General features: G+C 40.0%; 1 protein-coding gene across 1 annotated transcript; it reads right to left on the minus strand.

Annotated features, from left to right (window-relative positions):
- On the minus strand, positions 1 to 10,506 carry LOC139727182 (NXPE family member 3-like). The gene is made up of 5 exons (XM_071638141.1): positions 10,372 to 10,506; positions 4,482 to 5,075; positions 3,685 to 3,854; positions 1,653 to 1,699; positions 1 to 824 (listed from the first exon to the last, which is right to left on the minus strand). The coding sequence occupies exons 1-5, from the start codon at positions 10,504 to 10,506 to the stop codon at positions 1 to 3; spliced, it is 1,770 nt and encodes a 589-aa protein (XP_071494242.1).
- Between the last annotated feature and the right edge of the window lie 6,305 nt (positions 10,507 to 16,811).

Here is a 16,811-nt window from a genome sequence, read left to right on the forward strand (position 1 = left end):
TTATTGTGATTTGCATATCAAGGTGAGTAGCTGATCACTAAGATTCTTCACATGCGATCCCCCAGGATGAACGTTGTCCGGTATAAGTTGGGCGCTGGACATGTCCCAAGCGTCAATGAAAGCAACATTCGCCTTTCTCAACGTGTGCTGTCTTAATATCTGGTCTAGATCTCTCCCTAGCCAGTCCGAATGGTAAATGAGTTGATTGACATCAACATGCTCTCGCGTGTTGGCGCTCTTCACTATAACAAAAGTGGACGGACTACGTTCGAGCAGACGATCGATCGCCGACGTGATTGCACGGACGCGGTTCTCGTAGAACCACCTCGGTTGTTGAGTGAAATGCGCCCAGACTGAGATGACAACAACAGTTCGGTTGTCAGCCACAATGTCGTCCAATTCGTTAGCTATGTAGTGAATATCTTTCACCGTCGCCCAAGCATTCCTGCCTATAGGAAACCCGTGGAAGCGGAAGACCATGCTGGTGTTGAACTGCGCGTCTCGTGCCCGCGTGGGCCCGACATGCCAGACGGGCTCTGGTTCGTTGGAGGTCTTCTGCATGGTTGGGGAAAGTTTAGCCAGGTAGTATTCGAAGAGTTGTCGAATGGTCGAATCACCGAGGAAGTGTAGTGTCTTCCCTGCTAAACAAGCCTTCGTCTCACTCAAAGACAGACGATTTATCGTGCAGCGAGGGTTGTTCCATAGGTCGTTCAGATAATAGCCGGCTTCTAGTGCTGCGTCGGTGTAGCTGCGGATAGTACATGGCGGAAGCATAGCCTTTTTCGTTTCCGAAAGCTGGTCTGGTTCTTGTGGAACATCAATATCTGCACAACGGCAAAGAGAATGCGTTATAGTGCTTTTTTGTTTGTTTGTTGTTTTTTTTGTTAATCTACACTTGAAGACAGTGTGCAATTTAACAAGCTGTAACACATACAAACTGTGATTTAAGCACTTAACGTCATGAACGTATACTTAGTAATAAAAACAGTAAATGTTTGATCTATTTTATTCGAATCATGAGTGATGTGCGATAAGAATGGTATTCAATATGATAAATACATATTCATATAATCGCTAAAATTCCTTAATTCAATTGTATTCCACTGAATTTGTCTAAAAACAGCTGTTTTGGCCGAGCAAAATAACATGAATAAGGTAGACCTATCATAATACGCTAGAGCTCTGCTTCCGCGTCAACTTTTGTTGAGCTTGTGATGCAGTAGTTTCTTTAAGTGTTCCTCTGTTGTTTCTTGAAGATGGAAAAAACTGATTTAGAGTTTAAACACTCAAATAGGTCCGAAAAAATTAAGCTTTAATTATTCTTATTATTAATTAAGTTTATAATAATTTGTGTCGTTCCCATGGCGAACGATATACATTTTAATAACTGGACAATGACATCTTATGCTATCGTGACCATGCTTCTATGTATAATCAGATGCTATGTGTGCATTATAAATACGTTTTTAATGAAGCGCTTCAACCCCCTCAACTCGTCCAAATCAAATTATGAACAAGGAAACATAAAAAAGAAAACCCTCATAATTCAGCCATCAATTTTATAAATTCTTCCAGAAACTATATGATTAAAAGAAGCTCTTTGAACAAAATGTTTTCTCATCGGTATGTGCTGGGATTTAAAGTTTCCTTACCTTCCACTTGAACAAGCTGTACATCTCCTGAAATGTGATGCTTGGGGCTGCATGTGAAAAAAATGGAAAAGGTGTGACCGTATGTTCATAAATTAACATAACTCGTAAACCATTGTTCACTGGCATATCATAAGAAAAACAAGATTCAAATACCGAGCTTCGAGAAAGACTGAAAGACTCTCTTTTCTTCAGTTCTTTCTTTTTTCTTCCATCCTTTTTTACGAAAAGCATGAAAGTTCAAGGAAGTGGTCTGGGCTTTGAAACGTTTCTCATATTCCATCACGTATTATTTAAAGAAGATTGGTTAAGTATTTTGGAAATGATGCTCGTTAGATTTCATCTGAGGTTAACAACAGGTACAGCGGAGAAATATGATATGACAGTATACATGTAGTCACTTGCTCGCCGTGCTTCAGTGTTGGTTGCTTGGTGTAATATTAGTGTGTTTGTGTGCAGGCATGTCTAATGTTGCAATAACTTTATATCTTGGGGCACCAGTTGAAACATGAATAATGTAATTCATCCATCTAATAAGTTATATGATATTTCTTCCTGTTAACCAGTCAGTAAGTCTTTACATATCAGGCCGCGAATTTGGGCAGTACTTTATGCTCCGTGTCGAGAAAGAGGATGTAAACCATTATGTATTGATTGTATACATACATATAATTATAATTTACATGAAAACTTGGAGTCAAATTTTGTCAGCTGGTTGAAAATAAGATATCGGGGTAGCGATGTCAAAAGGAAATTTCAGAGATGGACAAAATGGGAAACATTCCCAGAAGCACTGACAGTCTTTGGATTAAACATCAGTCTTTAACGAAAATCTATTATTTCATTTTAAAATACAGTGGTGGATTCTAACTATAGGGATCTAGTGTGTCGTGTGAATTCAGAGGTATTCTGCTATCTGCAGCCATATCTATTGTTTTTATACATTAAGACTGATGATCGCACTTTTCCTTATTTGTATACATTGTCACGCATTGGAACATTTTATATTGCAACCTTTGAGAATGCGCTTCAAAGAAGCTGATAAACTTTCAGTTTTAAAGTGTACTTCATTAAATCTACCTTTTATAGCGGTCATGAAAGAATTCGAATTGATGAATGGGATGATGGAAGAAGAGGAAGGACAGAATGATGAGTTGGCAAAAGAATTAGTTGAATGGAAAGATGTGTAGCAGGCCTCTAGTAAAGTGCGTAACATCACTGAACAAAAGCAGTGACATATGGATGCAGGCCACACACCTCTTATCGAAATATTTTACGCCTCATACACCGGTGTATATCTTTCACCAATGGCTGTGCCTGACATTCAGACAAACCATCCAATATAAGAGTCACAAAACAATGTACTGAAACTGGATTCAAGTATTGAAGGGCATAAAAGAAACACGTAATTGAATGACCTCCTATATCCCATCCACGCGCACAATTTGGGTTATGCTTGTCAGCTTTGTGGCAGATTATTTACTGTGGCATGCCTACTATTGTTTTCCATCATCTACCTCAATCTACTTTCTCATAACCATGTAAGCATAAAGTTTAATTAAGCTGTGGAATTATTCACTGATGTAGAAGAATAGAATCGATAGTGATTGTATCCGCAAAAATGTATATACATGTATCAAATTCGGCAATATCTGACGCAACAATCAAAGGATGGAAAAATTGTATACATGGCTGAAACTGTACTATGAATTTTGTATATCATAAACATAATATATTCCTACATTTTGTTTGATGGAACTAGAGTGTAATTGATTTGAAATTGAATTGAAATTGAATAGAAAATAGGAACGATTCACGGTTTGAATGTGTATGCCTGTTTGTTTGATGGAACTAAAGTATAACTGAATTGAAATTGAATTGAAAATTGGAACGATTCACCGTTTGAATGTGTATGCCTGTTTGTTTGATGGAACTAGAGTATAACTGAATTGATATTGAATTGAAATTTGAAACGATTCACCGTCGGGCACGTTAATGCAACAATTATACGTTTCCCTTCAGGAAACGTCCTTACATGATGGTGAGTTTCTCAATTGGTGGCATCGTGGGGATTTCTGTGCGGTATGCTGCGCCGGTGTCACATCGACTCTGCCGCCAGTCCGCGCAGCTCAGGGCCGGAGAGGACGGTCTTTGGCAGAACCACGGGGATCCTGATCGAGAATCAGTCAAGTTGCAGACAGCTTTCTGTGGTGAAAAAAAAAACAACAAGAACATGACGCAGAAAATCAAGTCATGTGACTTGATTCTTTGCTATTTTGGTGCTTTCCTTTTGCTCTGTGCATGAGACATCCCGCACTTTTGTGTATAACAGTGGGACAAACAGAAGGAAGATACGATGCTGATCGGATATACTCATTAGCTGCCTATACTTGTGATATTAAAAAGCCAAAGTTATGTGAGTTTAAAGAGAGGTGTTTTTTTTTTGCCAACTGTTATATTTTGTAAACTTCAATTTAAATTCACTGAATCTCCTTTTCATAACTGTTATCATAATAGCAAAATCTAACACAACGGCAGTGCTGTTATAGGAAATGCTGGAACCGTCGAATGGAGCTGACATTCGACTTTTGGCCTGTGTTTTTTAAAGGAAAATATGTTAATATGTTGGCATCTTATCATGGATATGAATACTTTAACAAGAACATAATAATTGTTAAGTAAAAATGTGTTGCTTTACATAAAATGAAGGCAGATAAATATTGTCTAACCAATGTCTATATCGTTACGCTTTTTGTAAAGGGGTGTCGGTGATGCAGGCCAACATGTAGATGCAGAACATGCAGTATTGCACTAATTGGTGAACGCTTTTACCTCTTGATTCGGGAGGACCAAGTTACAAAATGTTTCCTCTCGCCGAGACCCGTCGGGCGATACAAAGTTTCCGCGGTAAACGTAGCGAGCTGGTACCGCATCCCGGAACCGTCGAATGGAGCTGACCGCCTCACTTGAGTGAATCAGCGTCACCGTGACGCTCACCGTTCCCGCCCACTTGAGTGTGAAAAAGGCGCTGTACGTTCCGTTCCCGTGGTCTATCACTTCCCCGTCCGTCGACGAGCCAGCGTTAAACTGAGCTGATTTCGTGAAAACCTTGGCCCGGAAGTAGTCCCCACCGTACGATTTATCCTCCGCCCGACCGTTACGCGCCTGTATTCTCAACTCGAGTTGGTCGCACACGCGGTAAGACGGACGCAGGTTCACTACAGTAAAATAACTGTGCACGTGACTAGTGATGTCTGCAACGCGAGTCCATGTCGGGTTTTGCGGCTGATCCAGGGGTGGGAGATTTTCGACTGACCATCCTGCTCGCATTTCTGGCTTACGGGGACAGAAGGAAGGAGGCATGGGTTCAGGTTCGACTTTCATGGGATGTTCAGTTTCCATGCCACGGGTAGCGTTTCCTGCAGTCTGGAAATGGAGCATATTTAAAGTGCCTTGAATATGACGTGAAACTGGGATGGATCATTAGGGGAATGTTCACAATGTTCAAAGTCGTCATGGCTGAGTCTAAGTAACCCTTATGAACAATTCATATATTGGGGGTGGTGAAACCCGATACAAGTGTGCTTCAGAAGTCAGCCAGTGGTGACAGGCAGACTAATAAGGGTACACAGAGGGCACACTCGTTTCCCGCATTTGGCGCTGTCGCATTACCCTTTATACGGCACTGCCGCAGGGTTCACTATATAATACAGTCTATTATCATCTGCGCATGCGGAATATCGATAGGCCCTACCCTATGTCACGAGAAGGACATCCACTTACTAGTACATCACACAGGGCACACTTTAAGAGAAGAGATGAAACCATGATTCATTTAATTTGGTTTACTTTGATTCATTTCATTCATATTATGTAACTTTATTTCACCATTTAGGGAGGGCACAAGTATAACAAAAAGTGCCATTCGTTATCCATTCCTGCATAAGCGCGGTTCAGGGCAACGTTATAGTCTGGGCGCCAGAGGCTGAACCTTGTTTTACCGTCCACCCAATGTTTTTTTGATGGTTTTACCCTATTTCGAGGGTGCTGAATCCGAATCTGGATGATGCAACTCTTGCATCCTTGAGGGTTTTGAGATATTCAAAATGGCCGCAAAAATGGCCGCCAAAACCGAAAATTCCCACGTATTTCCTTCTAAATGGTGTGAAATTGAAAATAATTGATGATTCTCCCTATTAAGAAGGAGCTGAATCCGAATCTGGATGATGCAACTCATGCATCCATGAAGTTTTTGAGTAATTCAAGATGGCCGCCAAAATGGCCGCCAATTAAAACTGGAAATTCCCATGTATTTCCTTCTAAATGTTGAGAAATCAAAAACAATTGATGGTTTTACCCTATTTCGAGGGTGCTGAATCCGAATCTGGATGATGCAACTCTTGCATCCATGAAATTTTTGAGATATTCAAGATGGCCGCCAAAATGGTCGCCAATTAAAACCGGAAATTCCCACGTATTTCCTTCTAAATGGTGAGATGTTGAAAACAATGATGATTTTACCCTATATTTCGAGGGTGCTGAATCCGAATCTGGATGATGCAACTCTTGCATCTTTGAGGATTTTGAGATATTCAAGCTGGCCGCCAAAATGGCCACCAAAACCGAAAATTCCCTCGTATTTCCTTCTAAATGGTGAGAAATTGAAAACAATTGATGGTTTTACCCTATTTCGAGGGTGCTGAATCAGAATCTAGATGGTGCAACTCCTGCATTGTTGAAGATTTTGAGATATTCAATATGGCCGTTAAAATGGCCGCCCAAATCGGAAGTTCCCATGTATTTCCTTCTAAATGGTGACAATTTGAACGCAATTGGTAGTTTTTATCTTATTTTGAGTGTGCTGAATCCGAAGCTCAGGATACAGCTCTTGCATCCTTAAGGGTTTTGAGATAATAAAGATGGCCGCCAGAATGGCCCCTAAATGGCCGTCAAAAACGAAAATTTCCATGTAAGCCCTATATTACCTTCTAAATGGTGTAAAATTGAAAACAATTGGCGGTTTTACTCTATTTCGAGGGTGCTGAATCCGGACATGGTTGATGCAACTTTCGTGTTCTTTTTTAAGGGTTTTGAGATGTCCAAGATGACCGCCAAAATAACTGTCAAAAATTTGTAAATTTTAGGCCATATTCAGCACCCTCGAAACTTGGTTGTTGAAATTCGTCCATTCTTTAGGGTTTTTAGACTTCCAAGATGACAGCCAAAATAAGTGGCAGAAATTCCAATGTTAATATATTTTTTCTTAATGGTACAAATTTTAAAATGACTTGATGGTCTTACCCTATTTCGAGGGTGCTGAAGGTCTTTGAAGGTTTTCGGACATCTATAAATGTCCTGTATGAACGGAAACATTTTCTTATACTGAAATGATGAAGTACTAGTATTGTGCTCTAACGCGAAGCGGGGGATTAAACCCATGCAGGGTGAAAAGCATTAATTCGTATTCTTAAATTCAACTCAGTTGAGCGAATTTGTCAAATCAGCCAAACGTTATGACTGTCACAATGGCATTGTAATATACTGAGATATTCCGATATGTCTCAAACGGAACTTTAACACGTACTGGAAAAAAAAAGAAGTGATATTGACATCATACTGAAACGTACAAACACAAAGAAAGATACGACTGAAAATGTCTTTATGCATAATTGTTATAAAATAATTCTTGTGGTCGCCAATAATATGGCTCCACAGATGTGAAGTTAATCCTTTTCGGCTATCAATAGAGTGAAATTAAATTATGGCATGTTGGTATTTGGTGTTGAAACTTGTCTTGTATTCTGACGAGTCTCGCCTCGTATTCTTATGAAACTTGTCGCATATTCTGATTTGGTCATTGGAAATGGTTGCATCCATGACCACCATAGTAGATATCAATAAGGGTAATTTCAAAAGCACTCTGCGCGATTATGATATTCGTAAGTACTGGATTATCAACTATTACCTTCCATGTTGTCGTTTGCTTTTTTTATTTTTTTTTCACGGCGCGTTACCTGTGATTTGTCCGTCCCCTGGTGTGTGTTTGTAATAGATTATATATATATATATATATATATATATATATATATATATATACACATATATATACATACATAATGTTACATCATATTGAAGAAAAAATTGAATCACAACTATAAAAATGTCCCACTCGTGTCTTCAACAATGTCATCAAGACCACCAATATAAACCAAATAACCAATTTGAGTGTTCATGGATGAAGATTTTAAAACTGCTCATGGATTAAGACAGGTAATGTTGGGTAATTTCAGTACACTTCTCTACATCACTATCACAATATGATTTAGATGAACATGTCTTGTCCATTAATTGTTAGTGTTCAAAACTTATCCATTATATGTAGAGGAGACAGTGTAATCTTGCAATTATTCAACCGCATCTGTAGTCTTGAAGGGTTCATTGCTGGCACACTTGTATCGTACCAACTCAAAGATATCCGGTAGAGCTGGTTTCACTGTATATACAGCAAGTTCAAACTGTGCCACTGACGAAAACCTGAAATCTTTCAGTCAAAAAAAAAAATGAGGTAAAGCCATCAATTGTTATCAATTTCTCACCATTTATGAGAAGGAAATACATTAGAGTTTCCGTTTCGGCGGCCATTTTGGCGGCCATCTTGACTATCTCGAGGTGCATCATCCAGATTCGGATACAGCACCCTCGAAATAGGGTAAAACCATCAATTGTTTTCTATTCCTCACCATTTAAAAGCTAATACATAGAAATTTCCGGTTTTAATTGGCGACCATTTTGGCGGCCATTTTGGCGGCCATCTTGAATATCTCAATACCCTCAGGGATGCAAGGTTTGCGTCATCCAGACTCGGATTCAACACCCTAGAAATAGGGTAGACCCATCAATTGTTTTCAATTTCTCACCATTTAGAAGGAAATACATGGGAATTTCCGGTTTTAATTGGCGGCCATTTTGGCGGCCATCATTTTGGCGGCCATCTCAAAAACCTCATGGATGCATGAGTTGCATCATCCAGATTCGGATTCAGCACCTTCCAAATAGGGAGAATCATCAATTATTTTCAATTTCACACCATTTAGAAGGAAATACGTGGGAATTTTCGGTTTTGGAGGCCATTTTGGCGGCCATCTTGAATATCTCAAAACCCTCAAGGATGCAAGAGTTGCATCATCCAGATTCGGATTCAGCACCCTCGAAATAGGGTAAAACCATCAATTGTTTTCAATATCTCACCAGTTAGAAGGAAATACGTGGGAATTTTTCGGTTTTGGGGGCCATTTTGGCGGCCATCTTGAATATCTCAAAAACTTCATGGGTGCATAAGTTGCATCATCCAGATTCGGATTCAGCACCTTCCAAATAGGGAGAATCATCAATTATTTTCATTTTCTCACCATTTAGAAGGAAATACATGGGAATTTCCGGTTTTAATTGACGGCCATTTTGGCGGCCATTTTGGCGGCCATCATTTTGGCGGCCATCTCAAAAACTTCATGGATGCATGACTTGTATCATCCAGATTCGGATTCAGCACCTTCCAAATAGGGAGAATCGTCAATTATTTTCAATTTCACACTATTTAGAAGGAAATACGAGGGAATTTTCGGTTTTTGGGGCCATTTTGGCGGCCATCTTGAATATCTCAAAACCCTCAAGGATGCAAGAGTTGCATCAATCCAGATTCGGATTCAGCACCCTCGAAATAGGGTAAAACCATCAATTGTTTTCAATATCTCACCAGTTAGAAGGAAATACGTGGGAATTTGTCGGTTTTGGGGGCCATTTTGGCGGCCATCTTGAATATCTCAAAAACTTCATGATGCATGAGTTGCATCATCCAGATCCGGATTCAGCACCTTCCAAATAGGGAGAATCATCAATTATTTTCAATTTCACACCGTTTAGAAGGAAATACGTGGGAACTTTCGGTTTCGGGGGCCATTTTGGCGGCCATCTTGAATATCTCAAAACCCTCAAGGATGCAAGAGTTGCATCAATCCAGATTCGGATTCAGCACCCTCGAAATAGGTTAAAACCATCAATTGTTTTCAATATCTCACCAGTTAGAAGGAAATACGTGGGAATTTTTCGGTTTCGGGGGCCATTTTGGCGGCCATCTTGAATATCTCAAAACCCTCAAGGATGCAAGAGTTGCATCATCCAGATTCGGATTTAACACCCCTGAAATAGGGTAAATCCAACAAAAAACATTGGGTGGACGGTAAAACAAGGTTAGGCCCAAAAAGTGGCTTTGGCACCCGGAATATTAGTGTTGTGCTCTGTTGTGGTAATCACTGAACTGCTTTCATTGTCACAACACTTTCATGTGGACTCAACGTCACAACTTTGACATTTTTCAGTGCAATGAGATCTTTATTGTTTAAGTCGACACACACACACACACACATACAAACACACACACACACACACACAAATACACACAATATGATCTCAAAATGCAAAGGAAGAAGAGGAAAAGAAAAGACTAGCGAAAGAAGGAGGAAAAGAAAAAGAATGGGAAATAGGGATAAGCCTCAAAAAGAAAACCGAAGAACGGGAAGGGGAAAAGGAAGATGGTATATCGAACGTGACGGAGAGAAGGGAGTGGGCGTGTGATGGGCAAGAAGGAGCTTGTGATTGTTTAATTCCATCAACTCTTTTTCATTCCGATATTGAACTTCGATTTCAAGGTCAGTTTTGCACTTACTATGAGAATCGGAGGGGCACTTTTCAGTGCTGACATTCCGGTCGGGGTCCAGCTTACCCACAATGCACCGGTGACCAGCACGAGTACCAGGAGCGTGTTGAAGACTAGAACAGCCCTTTTCGTACCAGGTGTCATGACGGCTGAATAAAAGGGAAAAGAAAAATCAGTGAGATCTGTTGAAAGTCACCTGCAGCCATCCTACATGGAGCTGAGTATGTCCTACTATTACGCTTTTCATGTTTATGGCTGATAAAAAAAATCGCTGATGTAGGCCTAGAATAAATTTAAGGCTGCATTCATGTGGGGGCTCTGTGGCATAGCGTACAAGACTCGGGTCGGAGGACCCGAGTTCGAATCCCACCCATTGCTTACGTCCTTGGACAAGATGTTTTTACCCACTATGTCCCTCTCGACCCAGGTGTATAAATGGATACCTGGCAATGCTAGGGTAATAATGATAGCAGGGCCCTCTGGTAGAGCAGTGGCAACACTGAAGAGGCTACCCTGTGTAAATAAGACCTTATAATTGTTTATCATTATTGTTATTATTATTATTATTATTATTATTATTATTATTATTATTATTATTATCATTATCATTATCATTAATCATTGCACTTTCAAATTAAAGTTCGTTGGTAAATTTAAACCAAAACCCAAAGAATGACATTTGCTGAAGTGCCAAAGGGAACTGACAGACAATTCCGAAGCTAAAATAAAATCTACGACCCGTGAGATGATTCGGTAATAAGAGAACAAGGAACCTCTTTCTTGTGTGCTTTATACCTATTCTATCATTAAAAAGGGTCACTTATGGGAAACCAGCATGGCCTGTTAACTTCCGTGAGCGCTGGTGGTTGTCATAGTCTCTAATTACTGAATCCCACGGATATTTATTCCGAACTGTCTGACAATGCCAAAATTCTACACGTGAGCATGTGTCATTACTTGGCTGTCGGATCTCTTTCTAAAAACGGAGAGCCTTGATAATTTTTTGTAACTCTTTCTATGCCAAAGAGTCGAATGTGCACAACTCTTACACACAAACCTATGAGCAGGTGATATAATGTGCCATGCAGATATAGTGTAAATTGACAAGATTGCATATGACATCCAGGTCGTTGTACAGTACTCTCCGCATAATCGGGTAGGCTCGGGCAGAGCGTTTCTTACCCGATTAAGCGGAGTACCCGATTAACAGAAGAGCACGTCGCATTCACAATTGACACACACTATGTGTATCAATGTATGCATTATACACTGCACCAAACACCTACACTGTATGCTTAACACGAGTGCTTGCACGGCACATTATACTACATACCTTACACTTGCTCAGTCATGAGCAATAATTTACACTCTTTTTATGGACAAATATGTCTTCAGAAAACTTTGCTGTTTGACTATAAACTCGATCCTCGCTAACACGCAGGCGTTTTCTGAAATGAACACATCTCTTTCCGTGCACTATAGACACGTAGAACGTCGGGTTACTTTTCGAGAAGCGACTAGGGGAAAGCAAAATTATGGAGATGTTGCATGGCCTGATTTTCGTTGAAAACTTCTCGTACATTTGTATTGTGAATGTTGCAGCGGAGGAAGGGAGGAGCGCAAGTGTGTTCAACCCCTGTCTATGCACCTGTGAGTGTCAGCTACATGTGTAATGTTCGTTTACATGTGGCAAGTCGGTACTCCCCTGGTACATGATTGTGTTTTCATGTTTAATCACTCCCCAAATGATCGGTCTCTTTTGCAAATTAGGCAGAGAATGCGATTAGCTGAGTAAATTTGACATTCATGATTCCTTAAAGTGTTATAACTGCGATAAAATGAGGGTAGAATAGATTAAAAGAAAATTATTTACCCATTTATGCTGAGAGGCAACCCGATTATCAGGTAATTTTAATGTGCATTGGAACTGATTTTGACATTACTACCCAATTAAACGGAGTACCCGTTTAAGCGATACCCGATTACGCGGAGAGTGCTGTATTACCAACAAGCATACGGCGTTATTCGCAAAAGCCACAGCAAGAGCTTGTAAATGAAAAGCAGAAAAATATAGACAATAAGAAAAGTCAGAAATCCCTGAAACACAGACAGAAACACATCCAATGAATAAGAAATACAATGATGATTATATCAACTTGATTGCACGCATTACAAACCTCCATGAAAGCACAGGAAAAGAAGCTAAGATATCACCATTAATTTGTTGTATAAAAAGTTACTCAACGAACAGAATCCTTCTCTTGCGTCTCATGATAGTCAATCGTGGTGCTTTTGACAAGCAGCGAGTTCCACTTGAATTTCACTCGAACTCTATGGCCCGAATTCACGAAGGTGGTACAAATGAAACCATGGTTTAAACCATGGACAAAAATCATGGAGCGCCAAGTGTCGCATGGAATATCTCGTTACGAAATCAGTCATTTCGTCGATGAAATGATTATTTTGTAACGAAATGACAATATTTTGTAACTAAATAGAAATTTCGTCCACGAAATGATAATTTCGTCAGCGAAACGGTCACTTTGTTGACGAAATGACTAATTTCGTAACGAAATATTCCGTGCGACTCTTGGCAACTGCTTGGCGCTCCATGGTTTTTGTCTATGGTTTAAACCATGGTTTCATTTGTACCACCTTCGTGAATTCGGGCCTAATGTTTTAACCATCGATTCCCCAGACGAAACATTAATTCAATACTCACACCGTGACAACTAAACTAAACTAAACTAGGAAATACGAGTACTGAAAAGGCATTCGTTTGAAAGTAAAGGCCGTGTCACACCTTTCCGGACAAGCCTCGCGTGCGACTTGCGAAGAACAATTCTTACCACCCGGAGGTCCCCGTTGATGACCCGCACATGACAGTACCTAGCACGTATCTCACCCATGGTCGCCCGGAGGTGCGCACGAAAATCCTTTACCCGCAACCATGTATAGGCCCTGTCAAACTTTTCCGGGCACGCTACGCAGGATTGTTGCGTGTGGGGATTTTCCAGCATACCGGACAATTTCTGAGGGCTGACAAGGATTTGGGCGAGTCTTACTTGCTGGATGTGTTCTACTTAAGCTCTACTTGCGGGTATTTTGTGTGACCTGCGTGCCAGGCGGGTGGGGGCTGACAACTCAGTGAAGGAATTCCCCTGAAGAAATGGCAGAAGTCCCACAGAATGTCATTACCTTGGCTGCATACGGGGACTGCGAAGTACCTGTCTGGGAGTTGCCTGCGAGGTGCTGCTGCTAAGGGCCTCCTACTGGCGTTCTGCGTGGACCGCTGCGGGCAATCCCCGCGACTCACTCGGAAAAAGTTTCGGTCATGCTCAAATTTGCTTGACCTCCGGGCAACTACGGGGTGAGATACGCGCTAGGTACTGTCAGGTGCGGACCAACTGCGGCAAGCTACGGGTAGCAAATTTTCTTCCCCGCAAGTCAATCCGCAAAACTTCCCCAGATACAGTATGACAAGGCCTTGAGCATGCTCAAAACTTGTTCCGAGTGAGTCACGGGAGATTGCCCGCAGAGGTACACGCAGAACACCAGTAGGAGACTCTTATCGGCAGCAACTCGCAGGCAACTCCAACGCAGGTACTTCGCAGTACCTGTAAGTCGCTCGTAACAGAAAGCAGATCGGTTTCAAAGCTCTCACGCAGGTCACACGGACTACACGCAAGTAGAAGGTAAATAGCACTCGTCTAGTAGGTAAGGCACAAGTTTGATTTGATTTGATTTGATTTGATTTATTGGTTCCTGCATTATATCATTGCTTATGCAGATGCATACACACATATCATATACATTGTTGGTACCATACATATAAATGGATATACATAAACATTAAGTGCTAACAAGGTAAGTTTCTTCATTACCTTTAGAATGTACAGCAATACAGTTTCTTAATTGCCTTTACAATGTACAACAGAACATATCAGTGATGCAATGAATAACGCAGAAGGGCTACAGCTTAAGCATTGCTTGATTTGCATGCAGCCCTCGTACATAATACATAACATATAGGAAAATAAGGGGAGGGATGACTTGCATAGAGATAGGATAGGAGAAAGGAGAGAGGAGAGGTCTGTCTGCTTTCACTAATACACAAAGTTAGATCACCTGGATCACTGAATAGTAAAGCATAGCAAAGTATTTTCTCACCGAGGTACAGGTGAACACTTACAGGTCATGGTCGGTTACATAACATTACGCAATAAATTCTGAACGGCGATAATTCAACAAGGGAATTTCATATACGATACAATTGCAATGACATTATAAGATCACTGATATCCAGAAAGCAGCATTGTCTTTACAGCTTTCTTGAAAGAATACATAGACTTTAAAATTCGAATTTCTGAAGGAAGAGAGTTCCAAATATCAGGTCCAGTGTGTCTGATAGATTTCAGAGCCATCACCGTTTTAGGATTTTGTAGATGAAATTTATCAGATTGCCTTGTGGGATAAGAATGTATATCCTTGTTTAACTGAAATAATGAGAGGAAAGAAGATGGCAAGTGACCGTTGTACAAACGAAACATAAAAAGTGAATTTTGCAGAAAATTAATATCATTTACCTTTAGTGTTTTTAATTCTACGAACAAAGGATCCGAATGGTCCCGATGGCCTGAATTGGTACATATACGTATAGCTTTCTTTTGTAGAAGCAATATACTGTCAATGTGACTTTTCGCAGTTGCCCAAACAATGTTACAATATGAGATAGTCGACAATATCAACGAATCATAAAGCATAAATAAAATATTCTTTGGGACATAATACTTAAGCTTACAGAGTATACCAACGTTACGAGACACTTTATCTGAGATGTATTGCACATGAGCATTCCATTTCATATTTTCACTGATATATATTCCAAGGAATTTGACACTTTCTTTTTGCTCCAATGATATACCATCCACCATTATATTCAAGTGGCGCATTTCATTTTTATTCTTCCTATTATGAAAATAAATAAAATTTGTCTTTTTTAAGTTGAGTGACAATTTATTGCTCTTAAACCATGTAGATAATTTCGGCAATTCAGTATTAAGAGTTCTTAAAAGCGACTGAAAATCAGAATTGGAACAAAATATGTTGGTGTCATCGGCGAACAGTATATATTGCAGTAACTTAGAGGAATTTGTAATATCATTTATATACGCTAGAAATAGTAGTGGTCCCAATATGGATCCTTGTGGGACGCCACAATGTATGGGTAAAACTTCAGAGTTTACCGATTCATAGTATACGTATTGCTGTCTATTTGATAAATAATCTTCAAACCATTCCAGTGGAATGCCACGAACTCCATAACAATGTAATTTGCGTAAAAGGATAGTGTGGTCAAGAGTGTCGAATGCCTTGCTTAGGTCCATGAACACACTAATGACATGTTTTTGTTCAGCTAGGGCAGTCGACACTCTGTCATGCAACTGGGCTAGTGCCATATCAGTAGAGTGAAATTTCCTGAAACCATATTGGTCTTGGTTCAGTATATCATTTTGTAACAAAAAATCATACAGTCTGTTATAAACAAGTCTTTCTATGACTTAAGAAAGACTAGGAAGAATAGAGATAGGTCGGTAATTCGAAACAAAAGAAGAGTCATCTTTTTGTATATTGGAATAACTTTTGCAATTTTACATGCGTTCGGAAATACACCAGTTGACAACGACAAATTACAAATATGTACTAAAGGTGTCAATATACTCCCAACAATCTGTTTTAAAAAAGACGAGCTCATTTCATCATGACCACATGTATGACTAAATTTTATAGAATGCACAATATCAAGGATCTCATTAAAATCTGTTGGTTTGAAGAATAATGAATTATCGTTTGACGTGCCCAAGTACTGCGAGAAATCTGTCTGTGTATGATCAATCTTAGAAGCTTGACTAGGACCTACATTAACAAAGTACTCATTAAAACAACATGCTACATCTTTAGGATCACAAAACGTTTGTCCATTATTCGTAATTTGAGATGTTGACACTTTCTTTTGCTTACCAATGACGTCATTAATAACCTTCCAAGTGGCTGACATATCTCCAGTAGCATTTTCAAAAGCTTCCGTAAAAATACATTCTGCGGGAAAGCAAGTGCGAAACTCGCCCGCAGAAAATTCTCCAGCGTGCTGGAAAATCCTTACTCGCAATTAGCCCGCGTAGTTTGCCCGGAAAGGTGTGACACGGCCTATACGTCAGGGTAAAATACACACGCGTACTGTATCAGTGCGCTTTGAATGTATCACACCGCGAGAGGTCATATATAAACTCAGAATAGAATCAAACAGATATCATTCATTCATTCATTCATTCATTCATCCCTTTATTCCTTCCTTCCTTCCTTCATTCATTTTATTTATTCACGAAAATAACATCAGCCAGAGGCTTCAGCAAGTCCGTGTCATAGAAACTCATCATCATCGTAGATAC

This window comes from Diadema antillarum, unplaced genomic scaffold (genome assembly GCF_040938485.1).
Source record: "Diadema antillarum isolate AM-2024a unplaced genomic scaffold, OU_Dant_1.0 seq00000122_RagTag, whole genome shotgun sequence".
NCBI lineage: Eukaryota > Metazoa > Echinodermata > Echinoidea > Diadematoida > Diadematidae > Diadema > Diadema antillarum.